The sequence below is a fragment of the Calliopsis andreniformis genome, chromosome 6, assembly GCF_051401765.1.
Source record: "Calliopsis andreniformis isolate RMS-2024a chromosome 6, iyCalAndr_principal, whole genome shotgun sequence".
In the NCBI taxonomy this organism is placed as follows: Eukaryota; Metazoa; Arthropoda; class Insecta; order Hymenoptera; family Andrenidae; genus Calliopsis; species Calliopsis andreniformis.
The window spans coordinates 4,528,588-4,540,007 of record NC_135067.1 but is presented as its reverse complement, the minus strand read 5'-3'; the positions used below and the strand labels follow the sequence as shown (position 1 = coordinate 4,540,007).

The 11,420-nt window shown below is 34.4% G+C and overlaps 2 protein-coding genes across 14 annotated transcripts; one reads left to right on the top strand and one right to left on the bottom strand.

Annotated features, from left to right (window-relative positions):
• Window positions 1-21: 21 nt before the first annotated feature.
• Coro (protein coronin) lies at window positions 22-6,663 on the bottom strand. Of its 13 annotated transcripts, XM_076381493.1 has the most exons (7): window positions 5,089-5,496; window positions 4,746-4,889; window positions 3,581-3,786; window positions 2,966-3,447; window positions 1,242-1,620; window positions 921-1,157; window positions 22-848 (listed from the first exon to the last, which is right to left on the bottom strand). In XM_076381493.1, exons 3-7 carry the CDS (start codon window positions 3,776-3,778, stop codon window positions 669-671), a joined length of 1,476 nt encoding a protein of 491 aa, XP_076237608.1. In that variant the 5' UTR covers window positions 3,779-3,786; window positions 4,746-4,889; window positions 5,089-5,496; the 3' UTR covers window positions 22-668. The 13 variants fall into 13 exon arrangements, with proteins under 13 accessions (XP_076237608.1, XP_076237609.1, XP_076237611.1 ...); XM_076381494.1 differs by lacking the exons at window positions 4,746-4,889; window positions 5,089-5,496 and adding an exon at window positions 6,618-6,663; XM_076381496.1 differs by lacking the exons at window positions 4,746-4,889; window positions 5,089-5,496 and adding an exon at window positions 6,618-6,636 and having other exon boundaries at window positions 3,581-3,789.
• Window positions 6,658-11,351, top strand: LOC143181197 (uncharacterized). Its single transcript, XM_076381499.1, has 5 exons — window positions 6,658-8,129; window positions 8,742-9,122; window positions 9,194-9,472; window positions 9,553-10,046; window positions 10,121-11,351. The coding sequence occupies exons 1-5, from the start codon at window positions 7,962-7,964 to the stop codon at window positions 10,269-10,271; spliced, it is 1,473 nt and encodes a 490-aa protein (XP_076237614.1). The 5' UTR covers window positions 6,658-7,961; the 3' UTR covers window positions 10,272-11,351.
• Window positions 11,352-11,420: the final 69 nt, after the last annotated feature.

Here is an 11,420-nt window from a genome sequence, read left to right as displayed (position 1 = left end):
GTATTTGGAAATTTATACGAATCAGTTTGATCGGTTGTATTATTTTATATTCACATTTTTTGTACAAAACAAATGGTTTCCTTTAACAATGTCAAAAAACAGATTAATCAAAAATACTTGGTATCTTATTATTTGTTATTTGCACCGTGCTTGTAAAATAGCGATTTATATTTAGAGATTTCAATGCCGCATAATTTCTATGCGAATTATGCGCTGCTCCGAAAGATAGAGGTTGCAGATATTCATATAGATACGCTATACCGGAATAAAATAATGTTTCGTTATTTTACAGCGAAATATCTATACAAATTAGGCACTCGTTCGTCGATTATCCTTAGAAAGTTTGAATATACATAAAAGTCTCAAGTAATAGACATTACACAACATCCTTAGAATCCTTAATGCTAGTTAAACAGGTGGTGTGTCATATGTCAATAAACGATCTAATAAAAGAAATGTAAACATAGTACAAATGCAAAGGATGTATGATGAAATGGATGTACAATAAATAGCAAAGAATCGTTGCAAAGAATCAAGACACACAGCATAGCTAAAACCTACTATTTACACAAATTTTGTTATATCAAAATATATGATCATTTTTTATTACACAATTAGTTATTTTGTCATATTGTTCTTCGTTGCGAACTAAAAATATATATCAAAAATTACACCTCGTCAGATGCGAGCACCTCTCTGTCAGCAGGCGAAGACGATTTTTCTTTCCTCTCCTCTTCTTTCATTTGAAGAGCAACGGCAGATTCAAGCACCCGTATCCTTCCTTCGTGTTTCACGATTACTGCTTTTAATTTTCTTATTTCCTCGGTAAATTCTTTCAACAGATCCTCCTGAAAAGAACATAATTATAATTTAACAGCTTCTTTTATAAATGAGAAAGAAAAACAAACATTACAACATACAGTAATGACTGCAGATTGCGTAGAATTTGTTGCATTGGAAGCAACTTTTGCTCCTTTACTAAGGATATTTGACTTTTTCTGGACTTTTAGTTCATTTTTAGCTACCGAGGGCTGATAACCATCTCGCAATGATATCAATATAGGGTCTGCATCAGTTCCGCTTTCCCATTCTTCTGCAGAAATCGCAGCAGTGTCACCAGGAGTATCTGGATATAAATCTTCTTGGAAAAGTTCAGACTGAAAATCAATTAATATAATTACAATAGTATATGCTATTGTTATTATGTTGACATTGTTATAGAAAATTAATTTTGAATGTACCTTTCTTGGTACTGTCATAGAAATAACCTGGCAAAAGCCTGAATTGTTGAGCCGGTAAAATCTAGTTATTTCACAGCTATTAACATCACAGCCTCGTTTTGGCATCATTCCTATACCTCGTTGAGGATCAGGAGTTTGAAAAGTATTGATATAGTGAACAAAAGGAGGTTCTGGAGTAATTTCGAAGTATCGAATCACAGAATCACCCTTCCCGCATAAATACACTAAGTTCGTGTCAGGGTCATACAGGGGAAACATGACTCCATTACTCGTATCCAATTCTACCATGACTATGGGTTCCCCTAACATATCGGGAGCACGCAGTGAATACTGTCTTTCAGACATTTTGCTGAAACCTGTCGTAAAGATCAAGCCTCCCCTGTAAACATAGTAAATGGAACCTTGTGGATACAGTCATTCTGTTATATATAAATATTTTTTAAAACATATATTTTTCAATAAGAATATAAGAATATTCTAAAAGATACGACTTATTTCTAAAAACTGCATGTTTATATAATCCCTTCATTTTTTTTAAGTTAATCATCAAAACTGAATAACATCCACCTTGTTACAACATTTAGAAATTATTGTGCCATTGTACGAATTTCTATGTTCGCATTAAATGCACATGTATAAAATAACATAAAACAAGTGTAACAATAAGTAAGAAAAACCATTGTTTGTACACTTCAAATTACTATAAATTGCATTTAAATAAACAACATCAGTGTACCAGCTGGTCACTGAATTTCATAAAATATATACCTTGAATAGTCTGTTTTCTTTAAACAGATATTAACAGCATTCAAAATTATATTAATAATCTGAATGCAGAACATCACACTCTATTGTTATAATATGTCCCATATTAGTGTAGTTACTTTACTGCCTTTCGTATTTATACACATATTTATTTACCAACATGTACAAAATGTTATACTTTAAAGAATAATAACTTGAGATACGATACTTACTGCAATCTTTATGTAGATAATACACAGTGGACATCTTGATATTTTCATTTATTAAGATGACATCCTCCTGATGTTGTATTCTCAAGCTTGCAGTTTTCCATTAAAAAATACCAAATCTCGCGCTACACAAATTGGAAAGACCATGTGATAATAAAAAATAAAATTATTCTTACTGTGCAAGTAGAAGTGTATCTTTTACGAAAACTTTTATAAACACTTCTTATAATTTACGTTAACCATAAATATACTAAAAGACATTCTAAGTTTGCTAAAATGTTTATGGCATCATTAGTTTCATTGCTGTAAGTAATAATCAAAATAAGTATCATATTTTTGCTGTTCTGTCTTATCTTAGATAAACCTTGTGTAAAAAGGCGGATGTATACTGTTTGATGATTATTCAATATGAAAAATATATTGATAGTGTTTTGCACAATAAAAGTGCTTAGTATTCCTAGAAACATTTCAACAGAAAAACTTGAAACAATTTTTATACAATAAAAAAATGTATAAAATTTTAAAGGTTAAATAAAAAGCATACCTGTGAAATAAGAGATATAGTACTTTTCTTATATATGTATGTTTACACTAAAATTAACTATTGGAACAAAAATGAACCACATCTGTAAAATGTTTCTACAAATTACAGTGTAAGTTATCACTCATCATCAGGCATAGATGTATACAATTAAAAAAGTGAAAGCATTTATACATTTATTAATAGTAATTAAAACAAAATTTACATACCTGAGAAAGATTGCACGTGTAGCTTTACTACCCTCATGAGCAATAGCTTCTTCTAATATTTCTCCTGATCTTGGATCCAAGATCCTAATTTTCTTATCCTTACAAGTAGTAACTAACCGAGATCCATCCCAATTCCAACATGCTGAATAAATCATGTCTGGATGACAATCTATTCTCACTATGGCTTCTCCAGTACCAACATTCCAAATCAAGACAAGATTATCTGATCCAGCTGTGAGCAACACATTTAGTGCTGATGGATGCCATAGCACAAGACCAACTCTACGTTGATGCAACTGAAGATCTACTACTGACTCTGTTAATGTTCTAGAAATACCACCGTCAGGTATTTGCCATACTTTAACAACACAATCTTCTGAACCAGATGCAATAACATTATCGTTATGAGGGCACCAAGCAATGTCTAACACTGGACCTTTGTGTCCACCAACTAAAGGATAATCCGCTGGTATTCGTCCTACCTATAACGATTTGAAATGGGGATCAAAACATTTTCTACTACAAATACACTTGGTATCTACTACAATAACTGTATCGAGTTATTGCTTTACAAAACTGCTTGAAGCAGAAGCAATCAAAGAGTGAGAAACTTACTTTATTATGTGGTAGGACTATGAAGGCGCCACCTCCTGCAGATTCTACGATAATGGCGAGGAACTTGGGGTTCACAGCACAGAAAGTCGAGTCCCATGAGGACTTGGACACCCTTATATTGTCGTAGCATTGTTCACGCTTCAAGGGTGTTCCGTACACGTGGCGGAATTTGCTGCTGCGCACAACACGGAAAGACATATCTGCACCTACTTTCGGGGGTGGACGACGAAACGGAGAAACAGAAAAAAGAGAAAAATGAGGGTAAATCGGAAATTAACCTAAACAAGCCGGATGATACCTTGTAATTTGCCGAACGATATTACGATTATTTTTAATAAAAATTATTGTTACGTGTCCACCGTCGGCGTAGGCGTCGCGTGGACCATCCCCGTTTTATAAATAGATTCCCCACCCCGAACGTAGTAAATGAGCGCAGCCGATTGAGAATATTTTTTCGCTGGCTCAAAGACTTTTACGGTTTACGAGTTTATAATGCTTCCTCCGGTCTTCTAGCGCACGCGGACGCGCGCACTACAGTGCTGCCAATTATCGGGAATATCGTTGGAAAATCCTGCAGTATAGACCATACTTGGCGAATCGAAAAATAGATCGGATCCAACCCGAAATAAACCAGCCGCCGCTTTTAATATGTCGATGATTCATGCGTCGCGATCCACCATACCCTTCTTCAGCTTGCATTACCGGGCAATTTCGAAATATCGTACGAAAAATGTTACGAAATAATTCAGAAGGAAATTTTCATATTTTACAGGGTGTCAGGGAACTCATGGCATAAGGGTAGAACTCGAAGGGGGATAATCCAACATGAAAAACTAAATTCAAAAATCAAAGTATGTACTAAGTCTCCGTGTTAAAGGAAGATAGTACGAATATATACTAAATTCGTGTACAACTGATGAAAAATTGATAAAATGCAGTGACACGTGTGACCTGGTTATAAATGAAACGAATCGTTCTGGAAAAGAAATATCTCTGAGAAATTTGTTTTCAAGAATAAAATCGATTCTTTGTTAAATATTTTGCATGTTTGACAAATTTTCCATGTCACTGCGCAATTTTGATTTATTTTTACCGAAAGATTCACTTTGTTTTTTGCAGCTTCGACTAGATTTATTATAATAACATACTTAATATTCGAACTCACTTTTAATTGAAAATAAAAACCCTAAACAGAAACAGAAGTCTCTCACACGTCCAAACTATTTTTTCACGTAGAATTACTCCCTTTGGATCGCGTCATCAATTCGCTGACATCCTGCACGCGCCGACCGAGAGGCGGTTCCAGTTTCTAAACAAAAGGAAAAGAGGAGAGACCGAAAATTTAATCAGCACAGAATGTAATTAGGTCAATCATATGCACTCGAGATTTCGACTTCATAATGATCATGATACCATTAATGCATTAGAAATCGCGAGCCACTGTTTTCAGCTGTTTCTATTTAAGTGGAGCAACTTTTCCGCGTGAAAATGAAGGAAAAAATACCGACAGTGACCCAATCGATCGCGTTTATCATCCCCCTATACGTCGCTCCTTTATTTTACCCTCGTCTTGTTTGAAAAACGATTTTAAACTTCATCGGTGAAGAATTTTGAAAATCGAAAGCGGAGCGGTTGATTTGAAATGATGATCGTGACGCTGGTAGAAAGCCGAATAACGGAATAATTTCCACGGCCCGATTAGTCGTTCTGCTATCGTCGTCAGATTGACGTTAACTGTTATCCTCTCGCGCTAACTGTATCTAATCTACGAGCACGTTTGTATCGGAACTGGTCGCTTCTCGTTTAAACCGAAGAAATAATTATTTGTGGACGACAAAACTATTTTCAGCAGTTATTGTTTAAGTGACACGCAATATTAGCGTAAATATTTTACAATTGCCAACACCTCAAAATTAATAAAAAAAAATAATTTTATAGTTTCAACTTTAATATTACGATTTTAAAAAGGGTGTATTAATTTTCTTTAAGAAATTACATCGAAATGTGAAATCAAATTATTTTCTTAAAATCTTTAGTTTCGGTAGAATCGACTTGGAAGATTATTAAAAGAGCTCAGTGACTCCAAACTAAATACTGTTAAACACTAAGCAAACAAATATATATCGACTGAGATGACTGTTTTAATATTTTTGAATATTAAGAATTTACTTTTTTAATGAAATTCATCGTCAACGTTGCCTCAATTATCAAACGTCGTTGCATTATTATTGCATTATATTATACCGAAAAGTGAACATTCTAATTGAGAATCACTGATACAGATATTTGTTGTCGATTTACCCGGGCCATTATCAAATTATTAAAATCGATTCTTCCGTGCGAGAAAAACTAATTTCACATTTTCAGCTTGATTTCTGAACAGAAAATTGATTCAAACTCAGAACTATTACAAGCTATATACTGCATACTTGTATAATCTATACATACACACACACACATACACATGCACACGCAGAAGTAGTTATTCACGCGTATGCACGGATGTAGAACTCACGATCGCGCATTACACACTGACGTGCCACTGATAAAAATGCAAGGCTGCATTCGTGACTACGTGAATACTTCTGAAAGCCGACACTTCGGAATTTCAACGTTCCCGCCCGGCGAGAAGACTAACGTTTGCATAAGTGATTCAGCGAACACTCGCCTAGTGGCGCTATCGACACGGACTGGGCTGGATCATTTGAGAGCACCTTATTTGGAAACGCGCACCCTGTTCCTGTGAATACCTACCCCCGAAGCTGCCTATTCCCTCGCGTTATCGTGACTTACGGTGGTATGTCTGCGCGTGTGAAACTTTCTCAACGATCTGCTCCCTTCCTACCTCGCCCTTTTAATTTCTTTCTTTCTCGGGTATTCATGCACTTAGGTACTATACGTACGAATTGAACGATCTGCATACGCCACGAGTAACCACGGGACGAGTCGGCACGGAACGTTTGGAGAACGCGACGGAGGCACACGCGTCTGTTAGAATATTGTTTTCTCGAATACGGGACGGCGAAAGGGATCTCACCGACAAAATTTTTTCCCGATGACAGGCGATGCACGCTTTTGGAAAAGAACTCTCCCCACCCCCCGATTTCTCACGCGCTAACGAGGATGATGGATGCGCGCGCTTGCTAAGCGCAACATGGCGGCCGAGCGCGCCAAGCATTTGAACGTTTCGACTTTGAACCCATCGCTTTCAGTTTGTTAAAGGCAAATGTACCAGTAGCTGACCGTGTCCTGCTACTTGTATACTAACGTTAATTTTGTGTAATTTTAAGTTCAATTTCTAAGGTACCTAATTTAAAGTATATTTAGTTACTGGGAAGAAATTCATGTATCGGGACATGCATTTTTAGATTGTTCACTTACTGGGATAAATTTAACAATTTATGTATTCAGCTATTGAGACCTTACTGCGTTCACTATAATTTGAAATTATTTAAAACGATTAAGTTTTACAAGTTTTATACTTATAAGTATAAATAACGATATACTGAGGTTATAAATATGGTCAAATATTAAAGTGAACATTGTAAAAGAAATACTGTTAGGCAGACACTATCATTCATTTATTGCATGAAATTCTAAAATAGAATGCAGCATATTTAAACGAAAATTTTAAGAGTTTAATTTACGACTTTATTATATCGTTGCAAGTAGTATTCGTGTTCCAAGAAAAGTCCTCTAGAAAGCACTGCTCTTAATACTTTCCAGGGAAAATGAAATCCATTTATGTGAACGTAAACTCCTATCAATAGTAAACAAAAAATCATAGATAGCTGGAAGAGTTAAGTAGATTCCTTTATATAAACAATCTATACTGTTACACGAACTGCTTATCTTCCAAAAAGATTCACATAAATGGAATTCTAGTGTATCCTAACTGTATACCTAAACATATCATTAGTCGAATAAATTGGGCACAGACAGCGGCGTATAAAATTAATGCTAGAACAAATAATACCAATCGATTTGTATTAGTGACATCGCACCGAAAATTTATATTTCGCGCTTTTAAAATTTACCTTATGTGCTGTGCTTACGTGCAATTATGCGACAATGGTAACTCCATTTTGGTAACATGTAGAGTGATACCAAACAGAGTTGAAGTAGGCTTTCGAATTTGGTTCTGGAACGCGACACGTGAGTAATCGATTAATGGAACACACCTAGGAAAGTGACATCTCACGCCTTTCAGACGATCAACGTGTCGCGAGTGCACCACTTATCTTCCTATCATTCATGACGATCTTCTTTGACGAAGTTGCATATGGTTGCATGCATGTTTTGTTGTCGTGGGCAATGATATGGTCAGATGATAAGACAGTGAATTTGCTCGTACTATAACGTATTTAGACGGGGCTTAGAAATGGGTAATCAAATGACACGTGCTGGACATACATCCGCGAAGAAGACTGAAACCGTCACGCACACCGGCGATACAACCAATGCAAATAGCCTTTCCAAAAGTTCCTCGGCCACTGAATTAGAAAGTAATTCGCACATGCAGTTTTTTCCGATCGAGAGTCTAGCGAAGGTATGAAGACGTAGGTTTACAATTGTCGAATAATGCGTTGCGTTCATTGTTTTCCACGTGAATATTGCTAATTAACAAAATTGCAAAGGATTAACGATGACACTTTTGCTCATATAATACGAAAAGTTCCTTTGTGTTTCATGAATTTGAACTGTTGTGTGCCCTTTATGAATGATTTACAGGCTCATTCCTACAATTGTTGCTGAAACGTTATTGTTTCGACAAATGTAATGATTTCGTATAACCTGTAATCATGGTCATAATGCAGTACGTTTTTCATAGATAACGTTATTGCGTTGCAAGAATAGAGAGATTTATGTAGAACGTTTTTTGGCTTGGCTTGGAAATTTGAAAGAATTTGTTGTTTTTGGAACACCTGATATCAGAATGAAATATAACTGTTCTGTTTCATAACTCTAATATTAAACATAGGTAACTGGTGGTACAATAAAAACATTAATGTATTTATAAAGAATAATATCTTAAAAATTAAATTTCATGTGGAAGAATCTTAAAATTTTTTAATTTTTATTTGGGTTTTTATGATAATTTACAATCAAATTGTATTATCAATTACATCCTATACATTAGTGATATTATATACAATTGCAGACTCTGTCCCATCTGACTCATGATGAGGAGCGCATAACTGGTATTACAAGATCTGTATTTCAACGGTACCTTTTTCCTAATTATCCTGAGTTAGGTGAAAACTTATTCAATTATTTACATCATGCTGCCAATGTCAGTACTTCACATATGAGTGCCAATGCTTTTAAGCAACAAGCAGAAAAGTTCCTTTCAGTAATGAATGATCAAACTATATTAGAAAATTATATAAAAATGTATTCAAACTTAAAAGGAGATGGAAATGTTACTCCAGAAGGGTTAAAAGGTCTATTACATATTTCATACAAAATTGCTATGGACAGTAGTGGAACACCTTCATGTCTACATGCAGAACAAATAGTCCATTCAGCAGTCATTTCATGTGTCAGTACATTTAGATCTGTTAAAATACTTCTATGTTTGTATGTTCCCATATTATAAAATGTACATTACAGTTTCATGGTAAATACACTTTGTCTGCGAGTTACGTAAGCAACTGGATTTGGCAGAATTGTCCACGTATGATACAAGGTCCTCATCATTATGTAGTTCACGTATTGACAACTGCTTATCGAAATGGTAAAGTTCTGTTGTCTAAAGAACAGCCACAACCACATTTGGAAATACCAACACCTATACTGGAACAACCAGAATCTATAGATTTTCCACGAGTTCTATTACCTGTGAGCTATGTATGGTTATTATCAAGTACATTACCTCAATGTTATCTTCAGGTATATTTTAATTGATATATTTCCTTGCAAGTCATCTTTTTATATTATTAAATAATAGAACAAATAAATTATATATTTAGGCAGATGATTCGCCAAAAGATGTTCCTCATGCTTTGATAGCTAAAAGATTAGGCAGTGTATGCCCTAAGCATTGGACATTGTTGTACAACAGCTCAGAACAAGGAACAGGAGCTAATCGTTTTCTTCATCATGTATTAGGCTACAGGGGTCCTACCTTACTGTTTATAAGGGTTGTTAATCCAGACAAGGAAACTTTACCTCCCACATATTGCATATGTTCAGCAGTAGAGTGGCGTGAAAGTCATCTTTACTGGGGTGATGAAGATTCAATGGGTATTGAATTGTTCCCACAATATAGAGTTATTGAAAGGGGAGCCAAAGTGCTGTATTTGAACACTAGTACCAGGGGATATCCTCATGGATTACGTTTCGGAAGTAATCCACGTTCACCATATATCAGTATAGACGAATCATTCCATTCAGTCAGTATTTCAGGTGCACCTTATCCAATTGCCAACTTAGAAGTTTGGGGTTGTGGAGATACTAAGTTGAGGTAACACATGCTCTACTACAAATAATATTCAAATTGAATGAATTTTCAAATTCATGTACAAAAAATCATTTTAGGGAACGTCAATTGGAAATTAAAAAGTGGCAAGTCAAAGAAGCTGAAAAACAAAGGGTTGTTAAATTGAGTGCTAGTGACTGGATAGATCATCCTGATCGGTACTTGCTCGAATTAGCGGGTAGGGCGTCTTATAATGAAACGAATAAATAATTTTGAAACAGATAAATGTTTAATAGCACAAAATCGGATCAGGATCAATAGTAGATTGTTTGTATATATGTATATATTAACGAACATACCGTTATATTCGATATGTACTTATGCCGAATGTGTAAGATTGCAAATGTATTGTACTTGATTGAAACCTTTTGTTTTAAAAGAATGTACTTAGAATCCTAGAGTTTTATGGTCACAAATACGCTACATGATTTAAGTACACATACTTCATAGTATCAAGAAAATCGTGAAAGAATTTTTAATGTGTTATATCATAAGTAGGCGGATGTTAATAAGAATTACTTCTGCGTACATCGTTTTACAAAATTAGAACGAAAATATACAATTTTAACTTATTATTTATACTTTACGAAGTGGTTACTTAAAACTAGACTTCAAGTACTTATAGAAACCTAATGCAGTATAAAATCATACTTTTATGCTCAATAATTTTAGCTAATAGTAAAAATGCAAACGAAATATCTAAACTGATCGAAATAAGTATATTTTATGCGACGACGATTAAACATTTATAATGTATGAATTGGCGAAAAATAATAATTTAAATGTTCATTAACGTTATTGAATTTTTAATCGTCGAAGAAATAATATACAAATAATATACATGCTAAAAGTAGGATCTCGATGAATATAGGTGCTGTTACGAGTGTACTTCAGCTATTCTGTGCCTTAACGTTCAAACTGTTTAATTGAATCGAGTGAAATGCGCATGATTTCCGCAAAATTTGCATGTCCTTCAATTTTTTGTGCTGTGACCATTATAGCGTGCCTTACATATATATGTACACATTGTTAAAAAAGAGATCTAAGTAAAAGGCGACTATATATAAACAACGAAACAATTATAAATGCGCCTTGGAAACTAGCGAAACTATTATCTGCAAACAAATTGCTAGTGTTCAATAATTTATTTTAATGGTTGATTTTTTTTAATACGGTTTATATTTAAATAAATAATAGAGATTATCAAAAGTTTTCTTTTTATTATTTTAATGGTGTGTGAACAATTTGCTCCTCGACGGGAGAAATAAATAAAATGTTTAATAAACTGTTCTTTTATTTTTAATTCCCAGTTTAAATGAAATTTGAATAGAAGTAACAAATAATATAGTCTGCCGATTT